General features: G+C 45.1%; 1 protein-coding gene across 2 annotated transcripts; it reads left to right on the top strand.

Moving 5' to 3' along the window:
* The first annotated feature begins 1495 nt into the window (after positions 1 to 1495).
* FKBP6 (FKBP prolyl isomerase family member 6 (inactive)) lies at positions 1496 to 16437 on the top strand. Of its 2 annotated transcripts, XM_041746814.1 has the most exons (8): positions 1496 to 1552; positions 1645 to 1762; positions 2190 to 2279; positions 3204 to 3406; positions 4644 to 4763; positions 13758 to 13952; positions 14077 to 14186; positions 16347 to 16437. In XM_041746814.1, exons 1-8 carry the CDS (start codon positions 1496 to 1498, stop codon positions 16435 to 16437), a joined length of 984 nt encoding a protein of 327 aa, XP_041602748.1. The 2 variants fall into 2 exon arrangements, with proteins under 2 accessions (XP_041602748.1, XP_041602749.1); XM_041746815.1 differs by lacking the exon at positions 2190 to 2279.
* Positions 16438 to 16781: the final 344 nt, after the last annotated feature.

The raw sequence follows: 16781 nt of genomic DNA, 5'->3' as shown, positions 1-16781 counted from the left end.
CAGACGCTGACAAGACTGCAGTAATCTGAGGACAGAGGTGTCTTGCGGATTGCAGCATTCAGAGCACTGTTGGTGACACTGAGCAGGAACAAGTGGTGTTGAAGAGAAAATGGAGTTGGGTACAAAATCATTGAGAAAGCCTTCGAAACAACTCTTGTGAAAAGCTTTCCTGTGAAGAGTAGGAAAGGGAGCCACCCGTGAGACGTTGGACAAGGGGGGCTGGGGACTTGTTTACGGCGAGGCCTTCTAGGACACATCTAAACTGCAGAAAGGACCCAGTAGTCAACGCAAGGTTGCTGCAGAAGAGGGGCGACCTCTCAGTCCTGGAGCAGGCAGGCAACGAAGGATCCAGGGAACCAGCCGCAGGGCCGCGGTCCTACGGCCCATCCGTGCTTTGCACGTCCTCAGGGGTAACGTCCAGATTCCGTAGATTTGGTGGCAGGAAATGTGAGGGACGTGGTCTTACTTTCTCAGGAACTGGGCATTTTGGCTTTAAAGGCCTGTCTGTGCCTAAACGTCTCCAGCGCAAAAAGGAAGATGAGGAAAAATGGAAAAGGGAGATACCCCACTTGTGCGAGGCCTGACGCTTTTGGCAGCAGACCGTTCCTGGAAGTGCGTCCTCCCCAGCGTGCTCCCGCCACAGCCTCTGCTCCCAGTCCCCAGGCCATCCCACGCGTCCGGCCAGGTGCCCGCGATCACCCAGCACCCCATCCAGCGCCCCCTCCACATCCCAGCCACATGCCCCTTCTCATTCCCCGCATTCCCCTCACGAGCCCCATCTTGCCACACGCGAACCCTTCACGTTCCCCATCGCGCCTCACGAGCCCCCCCCACCTACCTCCTTAGGATCCATGCATCCGCCGCCGGGCGCTCCAGCTCGCCCAGCAGCCTCCGCGAGTCACCGCCCAATCTCCCACTATGCTCCGCGCCCCATCTCGCTCAGTGTGTCCCTCCCTCAGTGTGTCACGTGCCCCATCAGGATCTGTGCTTCCCCTCCACATGCCGGTCACACACACACACACACACTCGCCGCCGCGCGTGTCCCCTTCATGTGCCTCATCACGCTCAGTATGTCCCCACAGCGTGCTCCATCTCACACGGTGGGTCCCCAAGCCGTGCCCCACCACGCCCTGCGTGACTCTTCCACAAGCTCCCTCACGCTCCCCGCCTTCCCGGCACGAGTCCCATCATGCCCCAGCCTCCTCGTCACGTGCCCCATCATGCTCCGCACCTCTCCATCACGTGCCCTGCCACGTGCAGTGAGTCCCCGCCGCGTGCTCAGGCGCGCTGCCTTAGGCCCCCCGGGCCGGGCGGTTGGCGGCGGTTGGCGGCGGTTGGCCCTGAGCGCTGAGCGCTGAGCGTGGGGCTCCTGAGCTGAGCCGCCTTCGGGAGCGGGAGCGGGAGCGGGAGCGCGCCGGCTATAAAGGGGTGGCTGGGCCACTGCTGGGAGGGCGAGGGGGTTGAGGGCTCGCGCTGCGGCCCCGGCCGCGTGGGGATGGGGGGGAGCACGCGGAGCCCAAGGGTCCTCCAAGGGGACAACGCTTCCGGCCAGGTGAGGGGCTGCGCGCTGTGGAGTCTTGGGCGCGGGGCTCGGGAGTCGGGGTGCAAGCCGGCGCTCTGAGGTCTTGTGTCTCTCCCTGACAGTCACCGTATGAGAGGTTAAGTCGGAGGATGCTGGACATTTCGGGGGACCGGGGCGTGCTGAAGGACGTCATCCGAGAGGGTGCTGGAGAGCTGGTGACCCCAGATGCTTCCGTGCTAGGTACCACCTGCCTCCTAGCTGACAGTGGCAAAGTGCTGGGCCTTAACGGTTTTCTGTACCTTACCTTGGGAGGTGGGGAGGGGAAGGCTGTGTTTAAAAAATAATAATAATAAAAGCAAAAAGGGTGGAACTCGCTCATTTTGTTACAATTCGGGGTTTTAAGGGAAAGCGAAGGAACCCATCTCTCCTTTGCATGAGGCCACCGTGAACAAGGGATGTTGAGGCCCACCAGCCAAGCTCTTGAATCAGCCAAAGGGCAGGCGTCCAAACGTTGAGTAAAGGGTTTTTTCTATCCGGGTGGCAGGCAAAGCACATTGAATTTCATCCTTTTTGTTGTTGTTATTGTTCTTGTTGTTTTTGGTAACAGTTGATACGGAGGTGTGCACATTCCTGGTTTATTTTCCTTGTACCGTTTCTTCTGTCCTAGTGAAATATTCTGGATATCTGGAGCACATGGATAAGCCTTTTGATTCTAATTGCTTTAGGAAAACCCCCCGGCTGATGAAACTCGGAGAGGGTAAGTTGAGCTGAGCAGCTGGAAAATAAGGAAATATTTGAGGGAATTCTTCAAGGCATGAAAGACTTTGAGTTGGTTTTTCTGAGGCGGGTTTTTGCTAAACTATGCCTTTCTTGTCCACGTTTCCCCTTGAGGTCTAGACACTCGGGTGATGGTTTACCTGGCAACGTTACCTTTGCATTCTGAGAACTATGGTGCACGTTCATTTGTTAACTGAACATTTATTGAGGGCTTAGCATCTATCATGCAGGGTGAAAAGAGAAGATGTACTCCTCAGATGATTAGAACTAGTGGGCTTGGGATCCCTGGGTGGCGCAGCGGTTTGGCGCCTGCCTTTGGCCCAGGGCGCGATCCTGGAGACCCGGGATCGAGTCCCACATCGGGCTCCCGGTGCATGGAGCCTGCTTCTCCCTCTGCCTGTCTCTCTGCCTCTCTCTCTCTCTCTCTCTGACTATCATAAATAAATTTTAAAAATTAAAAAAAAAAAAAAAAGAACTAGTGGGCTAGTGTGGTGGAGGAGATTGAGCACATTTCACAAAATCCAGTGAGGTCCTAGGGGCATAAGTAGTGTTTTGGGAGTGCCCAGTTGATTCCAGCTGGGAAGATCAGGAAAGGCTTCAGGAACGGGGCATTTGAAACGAACCTTGAAGTTTGAGTAAGATTTCAATCAGGATAAAAGCTAGGCCGGAGGAACTTCCCTCGCAGGAGGAAGGAGCTTCATGAACAGTGGTAGGCCAGATTGTTGCAGAGCCCACAGAAGTTGAAGTTTGGGAATGGTAGTGGGAAATCAACTGAAAAGTGATTTGGGACCATAGTGCAGAAGGCTTGGCGTATGTGAAAGGATTTGAATTTCCAGGGGGAAGAAATTGATGACGTTGGATCAGGATGCTCTGCAAACTTCAAGTTCTTTGTCCCTTCTTCCAGATATTACCCTCTGGGGCATGGAGTTGGGCCTGCTAAGCATGCGGAGAGGAGAGCTGGCCAGGTTTCTGTTCAAACCAACCTATGCCTATGGAACGCTGGGCTGCCCTCCCTTGATCCCCCCAAACACCACTGTCCTATTCGAGATTGAGCTGCTTGACTTCCTGGACTCTGCTGAGTCAGACAAGTTTTGTGCCCTTTCAGCTGTAAGTTCTGGAGTACGGACATCATATTTTATAGAGAGAATGGGTTTGTGGTTTTGGTAATTACCCTACCCTGAAGGTGATCCTCTGCCCCACATTCCACCCTGAGGCTCCTGTGTGGTGGCGGTGGTGGTGGAGGAGTTCTCCTACTTCTTGGTACGTGTTCATCTTAGCTGTGCTTCTTGTGTGGGCAGATGTTCTAAGCCAAGTCCCGACCTTGGGTTCTAGACCAACAGAGGTGAGCTTTTAGTCACTCTCTGCCTAGTTCTTCGTGTAAGACGTGACCATTTGCTTCTCAACCTTGTTTGGTTTCCAGCAAGTCAAACATTGGTAGGGGTTGACTAAGGTGAACATAGATTTTATTGTCCAATCTAAAAATACTTGAGAACAGAAAAGATTCTTAACTGGATACCAGGACACCAGGTGTAGACTAGGAAAGTCCCAGGCAAATGGGGACACGTGGCCTCTGCCCTCATAACTTAAATGTTACCTTTTCATTGTAGCCTTTCACCTAACCCATCACGTGAACTAGGGCTTGTAATCTCTTCGGCAGCCTTACATGTTCACAGTCATGCTGTCCCACACGGTCTGGTCTGTATGTGTGCCCTTGGAGGTCCACCTAGATTTGTATCTGGCTATGACGTCTCCCAAGCTAAATTGTCACCTCCTCAAGTCAGGGCCCTTACCTTTTTCTCACTTTTCCGCAAAACAGAGATTCTTACAAATACCTGGGGCCCACCTATGGTGTACTGATTGAGAATCTCTGGGCAGGGACAAGGCTAGGATATTTGTGTTTGAAAAGAGGTTCTGTGGGTGATTGACATGTACCCAGCATTGTGGCCATGAAGACCAGTAGGGTGCCCAGGCAGACCAAAGACCCATTAAATGCTTGTTGGATAAGTGGTGGTTGTGAGACCTATTTTCCATGCTTGGCAAGTTCCAGCAGTTTCTGGAATTCTACATGACCATGTTTCTTGAGGGAGCATCTCTGGGAGGACTAAAGGAGTAGACCACCTTTTTGCTCTTGTGCATAAAACGAGAGCATGTAATACCAGTCTCCCTCAGCTTCTGCCGGGAGCCACAGGGATGACCTCTGCAGGAGCACGAAGCCCAGTACATAGCACACATACAGCAGTAAACAAAAATCTGAAAGAGAAAAACTCACATTTGTAATAACGTTTGCATCATGGTAGTGTGGCTTTCAGCTTCCTTGCTGGGTGTCCTTGTCTTTGGTCCTCAGGAGCAACAAGATCAATTTCCACTTCAGAAGGTCCTAAAAGTGGCAGCTACTGAACGGGAGTTTGGCAACTACCTTTTCCGCCAAAATCGTTTCTATGATGCCAAAGTGAGATATAAACGGGTAAGGATGCTTTAGAAGTATAAACTTAAACCCTAACAACATTTTTTTTAAGTTCTTGTTTGTCCCTATTATTTACATGCAGTCATTAAGAAAAAACTCATTAAAAAATCTTCATGCCAGGGGATAACGACAGGGAGAGGGGACATGGGATTTGGGAAGCCCGGTAACGTTCTGTGTTTGTGTCTGGATGTGGTTACATGGGTATGTTCAGGTTGTGAAAGTTTGTTGAACTGTTGACTTGTTTTTGTAATTATGTATATTTCAGTAAAAAGTCTTTAAAAGCTTTCATTCCAGAGTTAGGTCTTCTGTCAACTGACTTTCCATCCCATTTGCCATCTTCATTTTCTGTCTCTCTGATAGCAGAGATTTCTCTAGCTCTGAGGTGTTTCCATTCCCACCAGACTTTGGATTGTGGTTTGGCTTCTAGCGTAGGTTGTACTGACAGGAATTCACGGTTTGCTTTGTAACTCATTCAACAAATATGAATATTTTCTGTATCCCAAACTCTGCCCTAGGTCTTAGAGGCAAACAGGACCAAGTTTAGAGCCTAAGGAGCATTCTGATTTTGTCTCATTTGTGAAGAGAACTAAATCATTCAGGATTTGCATTCAGCTGCAAGCAACAGAATCTTGAAAAAGTGTACTTTAAACCAGATTTAGGGGCATGGGGTGGCTCAGTCGATTAAGCATCCCACTCCTGATTTTTGGCTCAGGTCATGAGATCAAGCCCTGCATCAGGCTGTGTGCAGCCTGCTTAGGATTCACTCCCTCTCTCTCAGCTCCTCCCCTGCTCACAAGCTCATGTGCTCACTCTAGTAATTAATGAAAATAAACCATAATATAAATTTTCTTCAAATGAGAGGGAAAGCAATCCAAGGTGGTAGGTCAGTTCCATGAAGCCATCAGGGATCCACGTTCCGTCTTTCTGCTCCACTACCTTTAAATGTATCCTTGTGTTTTTGATCCCCAGATGGTCCTCCAACCTGTAGCATCACATGGTCACCCAGGCAGGAAGAAGGGAAGGGAGGGGAAGAGAATCTGGTGTACTTACGTTAAGAGCTTTCCGGAAGTACCGCCTGACCCAGTGACTTCCTTTTCTATGTCATTAGCCAAACCCATATTCAGTGGATCCCAGTAACTGTGTAGGAAGGTGGGAAATGCAATTTAATTTGTATACTGCTGCTTTGAATGAAATAGAGGCTATGCTAGAGGAGGAGAGAGATGGATTTTGGGTAGATGGCTAATGGTATCTGCCACAAATTTGGTTTCTATGTGTGTGCTTAAGACAGGCAGACAGAGTGCATGAGTGTGTTGTCCTTTGGAATGCTGACAGAATCAAGGTACAGGCTTGGGCTCACAGTTGGCCCGAATCACAGATGCTACTAATGTTGTAAAGTTTCTTGATACAGAACCTGCTCACATGGGGGCAAAATCTTCCCAGTGAAGAAAGATCAGTTCAGTCCTTTCACCATTAGTTCTCTTGCCCAGGTCTGGTCCCCAGAGTTGGTCCCTCTAAGTCTGTGTGCAGCTTTTTCTGGCATTTGAGTTGATACTGGATATGCTTTAGTTGCTGTTTTTAACATCTTTTTTCTTTCAGAAGGTGAATCTCTAGTTCTCACTAGCGTTTTCGCTCTACGCTCCAGTGCTCTGGTTCAGAGTACTTGTTCTGGGCTTTCCTGTGATTCTGTTTATGGGCTGTTGCTTTTTTCTGCTTACCCCTTGTGTTGATTAAGTATATCCTTGCATTTCCAAAAACATTCTTGTACTTACCTCACACTTGGGAGTTGGCATAACTGAGTATAGAATTCTAGGAATTTTAGCATCCAGTTACCATTCCTCAGGTTTACAAGATTATTGTTTGAGTCCAGCGTTTATAATTGCTGTCAAGAAGTCTGATATCAGGCAGCCCAGTGGCTCAGCGGTTTAGCACTGCCTTCACCCCAGGGCATAATCCTGGAGACCCGGGATCGAGTCCCACGTCGGGCTCCCTGTGTGAAGCCTATTCCTCCCTCTGCCTGTGTCTCTGCCTCTCTCTCTCTCTCCATGTCTTTCATGAATAAATAAAATCTTTTTTAAAAAGTCTGATACCATTTAGGTTCCTGTTTCTTTCTGTGTGACCTTTTTTCTCTGTAAAGATTAAGGATCTTTTTTCCTTTGGTGTTATTAAATTTTACAGTCATGGGTGTATGTTCTAAATTTTGTTGTTTTGAGCCCTGGGTGTATCCTTTCATTCAGGAAACTTGTCCTCTATTTTGGAAATTTTTCTTGAGCTATTTCTTTGATAATTTGCCCTTGTTTGTGTTTTCTTTGTGTGTGTGGGGGGGATGGGGGGACTCTGTTAATTGTTAGACTTCCTGGATTGAGCTTCTACTTTCCCTTTTTTTTTTTCTTTCAGTGTTATCTTGTTTCATTGTCTGGGAACTATCTTTGATTTTCTTTGCCATCTATCCCTTTTTTTTTTTTTTTAAGATTTATTTGTTTTAAAGATTTTATTTAGAGAGACAGAGAGAGAGAGAGAGGCAGAAACATAGGCAGAGGGCGAAGCAGGCTCCCCACTGGAAACCCAATGCAAGATTTGATCCCAGGACCCCAGGATCATACCCTGAGCTGAAGATAGATGCTCAACCACTAAGCAACCCAGGTGTCCCTATTTATTTTATTTTTTAAAAATACTAAAGAGTATGAGCCTGTGCACATGCACAAGTGGAGGGAGGGGGACAGAGGGAGAGGGAGTAGCAGACTCCCCATTGAGCAGGGAGCCCAAATGTGGGGCTCCATCCCAGCACTCTGGAATCATGACCTGAGCCAAAGGCAGATGCTTAACCAACTGAGCCACCCAGGTGACACAAGATTTGTTTATTCATTTTGGAGGAAGAGAGTGCATGCTGTGGGGGAGGGACAGAGGAAGAGTCTCAAGCAGACTCCATGCTGAGCACAGACCTAACGAAGGGCTCAATCTCATGAACCTGGGATCACAACCTGAGCTGAAATCAAGAGTCAGGTGTTTTTGTTGTTGTTGTTTTAAAGATTTTATTTATTCACGAGAGACACAGAGAAAGGCAGAAGCAGGCTCCCTGCAGGGAGCCGGATGCAGGACTCCATCCCAGGATCCCGGGACTACAACCTGAACCAAAGGCAGATGCTCAACCACTGAGCCACCCAGGCATCCCCAAGAGTGGGGTGTTGAACTGACTGCACCCTATTTGCATCCCTATTTGCCATGTTTCCTAATTTGTGGTTCATTTCTTTAACTTTCCCCAGCAAGAACTTTTTGTTCTTGTTTCATGCATATGTCACCTTCTCTTACGTTTTCAGACTGTTGGTTATAATTAAGTTTCTCTCTGCTTTTCAGGTTTAAAAAATATCTCAATTCTTGGGGTTTTTTTTCTTGTCTGTAGGAAACTGTGTCCACTTACATCAGGTTTGGTGGTAGGTCTTAGACTCATTAGCTATCACTAGGGCACTGTTACTGTTTCTTACTCATGTGAAAGGCTTGAGGTGACAAACGAGCTGGTTGGTAGCTGTGAATCCACAATGTTTTCAGATACCTAGCACTCTCCCACTTCCCTGTATTCCCATTTGTAGGGGAGAGTTCTGGGCCTTATGATTTAGAATGGTAGCCTCTAAATTACAAGCAGCTGGAGGGAAGAGGGCTAAGGGTATGCGCCTGTGAACCTTGTACTGTGGTATGTTTTCCATTACCTGTTCTGGCTATAACCAGTTGCAAGGAAGGCTAGCAAATACTTATGTTCTGATTGTATACGTGCCCAGCAAAAAAATCCTGTTACTGTAGAAGATGGGAGGACAGCCAGTCTGAGATGGGAGGCTGTCTTTCCCACAGAGGCTTTCCCCCAATGTCTTGCGATCTTTGGCTGCCCATTAGGACTTGGGAGAGACCTCAGAAGCTCATGAGAAACTCCCAAACGCTTGGTAGGCCACACTGCAGTGTGATCTTTTGGGCTCTCACATCTCTCTGTCCTCTGGTTTTCTCAGGAGCCACTCCACTCCATCGTCTGCCTGTGTAAATGCCTATCTACCAGCGTCCTGGGAGCCGAGCAAGGCAACAGGACAGAGGGTTTCTCTAGCTGTTGTTGGAACTGTCCTTTAATGCCCATTGCCGGTTTACCTCCTTCCTATCACCTGCTGTCCCAGAATCCAGAGCTCCTTTGATTCCATTTCTCCAGAAAATAGACTGATTCCAGAGGTGGTGGGAGGAGTGGCCACCTTGATGCATAGGGCCAGGGAGTAAGAGGGAACTGGAGTTCCTCCTCTTATATTCAACGCCACTTGTGTGCCAGCCTGATTGCTAGTTCTGTCAGTTCCTAGGACCCTGAGCTGCAGGCCAGCCTGTCATATATTAGCACTTTTTCTGCCACGTCCGACCCGACTCTGCCATCCATTCTGACATACTGGGTTTGCTACCAAGCCTCTTATTCTTCGCTCTTGTTGGAGTCTGCTTTTCTAATCCTAAGGGCAGGAGAGCCTAAAGGACGTGTGTGAAGTCCGTCTTGCTCAGCCAGAAGTTTTGCTACATGTTCATGTTAGAAATGTCCTCATTCTTTAAAGCAGCAGATTGGCATTGATTTGCGTGCCACTGTTTCCAGCCTTTTGCTCAGCCTTGTGTGGACGTGCAGAAAGACTTCTGCACAAGGCAGAAGGCAAGGTCCTTGCTCTCGAAAAATTTTAATGTAGTTAGAAAGATAAAATGTATTCCCAGCAACTAAGAAATACCTGTAGTATCTAGTACTGTAGGTTCTCAGAGGAGGAAGATTTTTGTGGGCTAGAATATCTGGCAGTGGCTTCTTAGAAGAAGTGGCCTTCAGCTGAGTCTAGAGGGATGAAATGGCAGAGAAAGAGGCAGAACATAATTCTGGGCAGGAGAAAAGAATAAGCAAAGGTAGAGAACAGAGCCTGTTCAGGGGGCAGTTGGCGGATACTTAGTCTAAAACACAGGTTATATTTGGAGGATACCAGGAAGATAGAGGTGAGGTAATTAGACTTAAGATGACTTTAAAATGTGTTTGGATGGATCTGGACTTTATGAAGAGGATGGAAGGGAACCAGTGGTGGAAAGGAGAGTGAGGTGATAAAATTGGGGAAGAGCCAACAGTTAGTAGCATGCAGGTAGTGGTGTGCAGGAGCTCCTGAGAGCCAAGTGGAAAATTCTCAGGAAGTTTTGCAAGCCGGTTAATGTTATTTTGGTAGCTTGAAATCAGCCAGGGTTAAAATACACCACAGGAATAGGCTCCCTTTCCCCCAGGAGCTGGTGGTTAAACCTTTACCAGTACACCACTGTATACAGGACATGCTAAAGGGACAGACTTTCGTTAATGCACATTTATTCCTTGTTAGGCACTGCACTAGGCATCTTGTAGCTAAACCTGTCACAGAGATCCAGCAATGTTTCAGAATGTAGGACTCATGAAGATAAAACAAAAAGTTCTGGAGTTGGTGGTGATTTTGGGGGGATGGGAGGAGGGTGGAGGGTAGAGGAAGAGTGAAAATCTTAAGGAGGCTCCATGCTCAGCACAGAGTCCAGTTCAGGGCGTCATCTGACAACCCTGACATCGTGATCTAAGACAAAATCGAGAGCTGCACACTCAACCAGCTGAGCCATCCAGGTGGAATTATTTTCAGAACTGAATGACTAGACTCGATGAAGGTTTGTTTTTGTTTTGTTTTGTTTTAAGATTTTATTTAGTTAGAGTGCGAACATGAGCGGGGCGTTGGGAGAGCAGAGGGAGAAGGAGAAGCAGGCTCCCCACTGAGTAGGGAGCCTGACTTGGGGCTTGATCTAACCTGAAGGCAGACACTTAACCACCTGAGCCATCCAGGAGCCCCTGATGAAGTTTTTTATAAGTGACAACGAAAACCAAAGAATAGCGTTACTTGAAGATTTCTCATCTGAGGATTTTTTAAACAAGAATAACTGGGAAAGAGGCTAGTCAGCTTCAGTTTTGCTTACTGATGAGAGTAGCCAGATAAAGGTGGCTGTAGAAGACAGTTTCCAGGTAGCAGAATGTCCCATGATTCTGTTTAAGAATGGGACCAGAGCTTAGGGGATAGATTCAAGTTGGGGATATGAGACCTGAAGCAGTTCAGAAGGTGTGAAGGCAATGGACAGAAACTATGTGACAAATCCCCAGGGCTTAGAGATAGATGAAAGAGAAAGTGAAGGGAGGCTGGTGGCTTTCTACCTATGGCACCATCTTGCCTGCTGTGTTTTCCAGTTCTTTTAAAAGGAATCCTCCCTGTGAGTCACGTTGCCGCTGCTCACACTTTGTCTTCATCACGTCTTTTTCCTTTGCTATTGTTGAGAGAATTCACATACCATAAAACTCATTTTTAAAATGTACAAGTGAGTGGGTTTTTGTGTATTCATAATGTTGTGCATCTATCAACACTAATTCCAGATCATTTCGTCACCTCAAAAAGAAACCCTATACCTGTTGGCAGTTACACTCCATTCCCCCAGCATGCCCTGGTAGCCCCTATGTTACTTTGTGTCTATGGATTTGCCTATTCCTGGACATTTTATGTAAAATAGAATCATCAAATGTATCGTGCTTCATGCCTGGCTTCTTTCAGTTAGCAAAATATTCTCAAGGTTCATTCATGTTGTAATGTGTATTAATACTCCATTCTGTCTTAAAATTTTTTATCTTTTAATTTTGGTAAAAACACACATCACCTAAAATTTGTCATTTTAATTATTTTCAGATATACAGGCCAGTGGCATTAAGTGCATTCAATGTTGTACAGGCATCACCACTACCCTTTTTAGAACTTTATCCTCATCCCAAACATTGTTTAGCCATTAAACAAAACTCCCCATTCCTCCAGCCCCAGTAATCTTTTTATTTTTAAGATTTTAAAAAATTTATTCATGAGATGGTGGGAGTGGGGTGCAGAGACACAGGCAGAGGGAGAAGCAGGCTCCATGCAGGGAGCCTGATGTGGGACTCGATCCCAGGTCTCCAGGATCACACCCTGGGCTGAAGGCGGCACAAAACCGCTGAGCCACCTGGGCTGCCCAGCCCCAGTAATCTTTATTCTACTTCATGCCTCTAGGAATTTGTCTGTGTACCATGGGTATTCATATAAGTGGAGTCCTACAGTATTTGTTTTTGTCATTGGCTTCTTTCACTTAGCATAACATTTTCAAGTTTCATCCATGTTGTAGCATATACCAAACTTCATTCATTTTAAGATTGAGCAGTATGTCGTGTGGATCCTTCCATGTTTTGTTCATTCATCAGTTAGTGGACATTTGGATTTTTTCCTCTTTTTGGCTATTATGAATAATGTTGCTTTTCACATTGGTGTACAAGTTCATGTGTAGACCTAGGTTTTCATTTTCTTTGGGTTTGTACATAGGAGCACAAGTGCTAGGTCCTGTAGTAACTGTCATGTTTAATTTTTTGAACTACTGCCAAACTGTTTTCCATAGTTGCTGCAGCATTTCACATTGTCACCAATGGTAGAATGGTTCCAATTACTCCACAACCTCACCAACACTTATTTTCCATCTTTCAAATTCTAGCCATCCTCGTGGGTGTGAAGCGATATCTCATAAGTTTGATTTACATTTCCTGATAACTAATGTGTTGATTAGCTATTTGCGTGTCTTCTTTGGAAAAATGTCAATTCATATCCTTTGCCCATTTTTAACTGGGTTTTCTGTATTTTTATTCTTATAAAAGTTCTTTTATATTGTCTGTATACTAGGTTTTTTTGAAATATAATTTACAAATATCTTCTCCCATTCTGTGAGTTGTGTTTTCATGGTTTTTTTTTTCTTTTCAGGAATATAGAATATCTTTTTATTAAAAAATACAGAATTATCTGTAGGTTTGGACAATGACAGTAGTAAACCATTATGTTATCAGCTTAAACCAGTAAATGATGGTTATAGTGACTTTTCTTCAGTCATTGTTTTCATTTTCTTGATAACATCCTTCATTTTTTTAATAATAAATTTATTTTTTGTGTTCAGATAACATCCTTCAAAACACAAAAGTTTTTACTTTTGAAGTCCAGTTTAATCTCCTTTTGGAGATTTGTGCTTTTCATGTAATTTCTAAGAAGCCATTATCAAATCCAAAGTCATGAAGATTTAAACCTAATGTTTTATTTTAAGAGTGGTACAGTTTAGCTCCTACATTTAGGTCTATGATCCATTTTGTTAACTTTTTATGTAGCTTGAAGTGGGAATCCAACCTCACTCTTCCACAGGTTGACATCCAGTTGTCCCAGCACCTTTCATTGAAAATACTACTCTTTCCTGTTGAATGGGTCTGGTCCCCTTCTTGAAAATCCATTGACTACAGAAGTATGGGTTTGTTTCTGGATTTTCAATCTGCATTGTCAATTCTGTTCTATTGACCTATGTGTTTCCTTATGCTGTTACCACACTGGCTTTGCTACTATAGGTTTGTAAATAAGCTTTAAAATTTGAAAGTGTGAGTCTTCCATTTTCTCTTCTTAAATATTTTGGCTATTTGGCATCCCTTGAATTTGCATGCAAATTTTCAGGTCAGCTTGACCATTTCTGCAAAAAAGGCTGTTGAAATTTTGGTAGTGGTTGCTTTGAATCTGTAGATCAGTTGGGGACTATTGCCTTCTTAACTATATTAAGTCTTTTGGTCTATGAACATGGGATGTATTTCCATTTATTTAGATCATCTTTAATTTCTTCAGTATTTTGTAGTTTTTAACATACAATTCTTGCAATATAATTTATTGTGGCTTCCTTTCATGCTATTGTAAATGGAATTGTAGCCTTCATTTTTGGATTGTTTACTGCTAGATTAGAGACATGCAACTAATTCTCATATATTGAAATTGTGTCCTGCAGCTTGTTGAGCTCAGTTTTGTTTTTGTTTTTTGTTTTTGTTTTTGTTTTTTTTACCTCTAGTATTTTTTTTTCTGGATTCCTAGGGCTTTCAATAATATTATGTACTTCATCTTGAGTGTTTGTCTTCCTTCTTCACAGGCTTTGTTGCTTCTTCACCGGCGATCAGCTCCTCCTGAAGAGCAGCACCTGGTGGAAGCAGCTAAGCTTCTTGTTTTCCTTAACCTATCCTTTACATACCTGAGGCTGGAGCGACCCACCACGGCTCTGCGCTACGGAGAACAGGCTCTACTCATTGACCAGAAGAATGCTAAGGCCCTCTTCCGGTGTGGACAGGTGTGTTGGAGGCCAGGGACTTGAGAACAAGCGCCCAAGAAAAGAAAGCAGTGATGTTCAACTTGGGCACTAGAAAAATGCTCTTTCCTAACCAAGTATGTTTTTAAAACTCTGTCCTTTGCAGGCCTGTCTTTTCATGACTGAGTATGAGAAGGCCCGAGATTTTCTAGTGCGAGCCCAGAAGGAACAACCCTTCAATCATGATATCAATAATGAACTGAAGAAACTGGCTAGGTGAGACCTGTTTGCAGAAGTGCAAACCAAAAAAAGAGGCCAGTGACCATCTGGGAAAGGGATGGTTTGGGAATGTTGCCTACCATGTGTTGGGAGGCAGCGCCCCCTAGAGCTGGCTTTATGAAGCGCTAAACCAACAGCTCCCAGTGAGAAGGTGGGGCCGACCTCCAGACTAAGTCGGGATCATTTCCCATCTCCCTGTTCTCCACTGCCTATCCCCAAAGTAAGCATCCTAAAATAGGTGGGCCCATGTAATTTGTAAAAAGGGTCTTGTTCTTAAGCTACTCCTCCCTACTTGTCACCAGTTGAAAACCACTGTTCTTGGGATGCCTGGGTGGCTCAGCGGTTGGATGCCTGCCTTTGGCTGAGGTTGTTATCACAGGATCCAGGATCGAGTCCCACATCAGGATCCCTGCGAGGAGCCTGCTTCTCCCTCTGCCTAGGTCTCTGCTTCTCTCTCTCTGTGTCTCTCATGAATAAATAAATAAATCTAAAAAAACAAAACACTGTTCTTAACAGACTGAAGAGAGGGGTCTTTCCAGTCTACCCATGCCAATAGGGTAACATTCTTGTTACCCACGTAACATACATACCAGTGTTTCAGTAATACAACATTTTGTGATTATGGACATTATTTTCAAAGTTTTCTACAATGAATATATTATTAACATATAAATAGTGTGTAATTCCAATACCTCAAAATCCACTTTTTCGATTTTTTTTTTTTTTGGTCCTTCTGTATTGCTCTCGTTGACATTAAGCATTTACACTAGATTGCTAGTTAAAGCTTTTGATGTTAAAAAAAAGTCCGAGGTATGTGCAACTCTTATATTTGGATCCATTTGTCATATTTTAGGCCTTTTAGAACTGTCCAGCAATTTCTTCTGTGTTTTTCTTTTTTAACTGAAACAATTTTTAAAATTTTTAAAAATATCTTATTTTTAAGTAATTTTTACACCCAGTATGGAGCTCAAACTTACAACCCCAAGATCAGAGTTGCATGTTCGATCAACTGAGCCAGCCAGATGCCCCTGTTTTTCTGATATTTTTAATTTTTTATTTATTTATTTATTTATTTATTTATTTATTTATTTATTTATTTATTTATTTTTATGATAGTCACAGAGAGAGAGAGAGGCAGAGACACAGGCAGAGGGAGAAGCAGGCTCCATGCACCGGGAGCCCGATGTGGGATTCAATCCCAGGTCTCCAGGATCGCGCCCTGGGCCAAAGGCAGGCGCCAAACCGCTGCGCCACCCAGGGATCCCTGTTTTTCTGATTTTTAAAAGTATCTTGTCGGCCACCTGGGTGGCTCAGTCAGTGAAGCATCTGATTACAGGGTCCTGGGATCTAGCCCCCATGTCTGGTTCCCTGCTCAGCAGGGATCTCTGATGCTCCCTCTCCCTCTGCCCCTCCTCTTGCTTGTGCGCACACATGTGTGCTCTCTCTCTCAAGTAAGTAGGTAAAATCTCTATTTTTTTTTTTTTTTAAGTACCTTTCCAGGCAGCCCAGGTGGCTCAGCGGTTTAGTGCTGCCTTCAGCCCAGGGCCTGATCCTGGAGACCCAGGATCGAGTCCCACATCGAGCTTCCTGCATGGAGCCTGCTTCTCACTCTGCCTGTGTCCCTGCACCTCTCTCTCTCTCTCTCTCCCTCCCTCTCTCCTCCTCCCTCCCTCCCTGTCTCTCATGAATAAATAAATATAATCTTAAAAAATAAAAATTTAAAAAGTACCTTTCCAGTCCCACCTAGGGTACCAAGAATAATAATAATAATAATAAAAGTATCCTACCCAGGGTACTCATAAATTAGACGTAGAAATTTTGGAATCTCACCATTTTTTAGCACAGAAATCTCAGGGTAGAGGCCATGGAGTATGATGAGGCCACTTGACAAGATTCAGCCTGGCAGCTCTCACAGTGGCTCCCAGACTTTTAAGGCTGTGTTCTTCACATTATGGGCTTTTTGTCAAAGGGCTTCTTGAGTGGCCTCTGGGAGCCTCACGTGGCTCTCCTACCTCTCCAGCATGGTTTCCATCCCCTCTGGATTCAGTTCAAGACCTACTGAATTTTCAGTATTTCTGGACCTGAATGTGGTATTCCAGCCACCAGATGTCACCTCCTACAAAGATAGAGTTATCTAATGTGTGTTTCTTTCTGCAGTTACTACAGGGACTACACAGATAAAGAAAAAGAAATGTGTCACCGAATGTTCACTCCTAATGATAACGGCTCTACAGTAGGAGAAAATTGAAGGTAATCAAAAGGCTGAAGCAAAAAGGCTTCAGAATTTTGTCCAATATATGGAAGGGTGGTTCTCAGTCCACCAGTGAATACTGGCTGTCTACCATAGAGCATAGATAGAAGGAATAGAAAGTTCTTATGGGAGATAATGGCACAGTGACTGTGTGGAGTACACATACCGTGGGCCTTCTCGTGGAGATTGGAAAGTCCAGCTGGAGCTGGAGGTTAAATTTATAGGTTTAGGAGGTATTAAGCTTAAAAATTAAAAAACTTTTTCTATGTTTTATGTTAACTTTGCCCTCATAGGAGCTTGGAACATGGAACTGTGAGTATAGTCATTAATATGATAGTTTA

Source organism: Vulpes lagopus, chromosome 3 (assembly GCF_018345385.1).
Source record: "Vulpes lagopus strain Blue_001 chromosome 3, ASM1834538v1, whole genome shotgun sequence".
NCBI classification, from domain to species: Eukaryota; Metazoa; Chordata; class Mammalia; order Carnivora; family Canidae; genus Vulpes; species Vulpes lagopus.
Note: the sequence above shows the minus strand (reverse complement) of the source record. Positions and strands in the feature narration are given on the sequence as shown.

Coding starts and splice junctions, on each gene's coding strand:
- FKBP6 (XM_041746814.1), top strand. CDS start 1,496: ATGGGGGGGAGCACGCGGAGCCCAAGGGTCCTCCAAGGGGACAACGCT. Junction 3,407..4,643: donor AGTTTTGTGCCCTTTCAGCT/GTAAGTTCTGGA, acceptor TTTGGTCCTCAG/GAGCAACAAGATCAATTTCC. Junction 13,953..14,076: donor CCCTCTTCCGGTGTGGACAG/GTGTGTTGGAGG, acceptor TGTCCTTTGCAG/GCCTGTCTTTTCATGACTGA.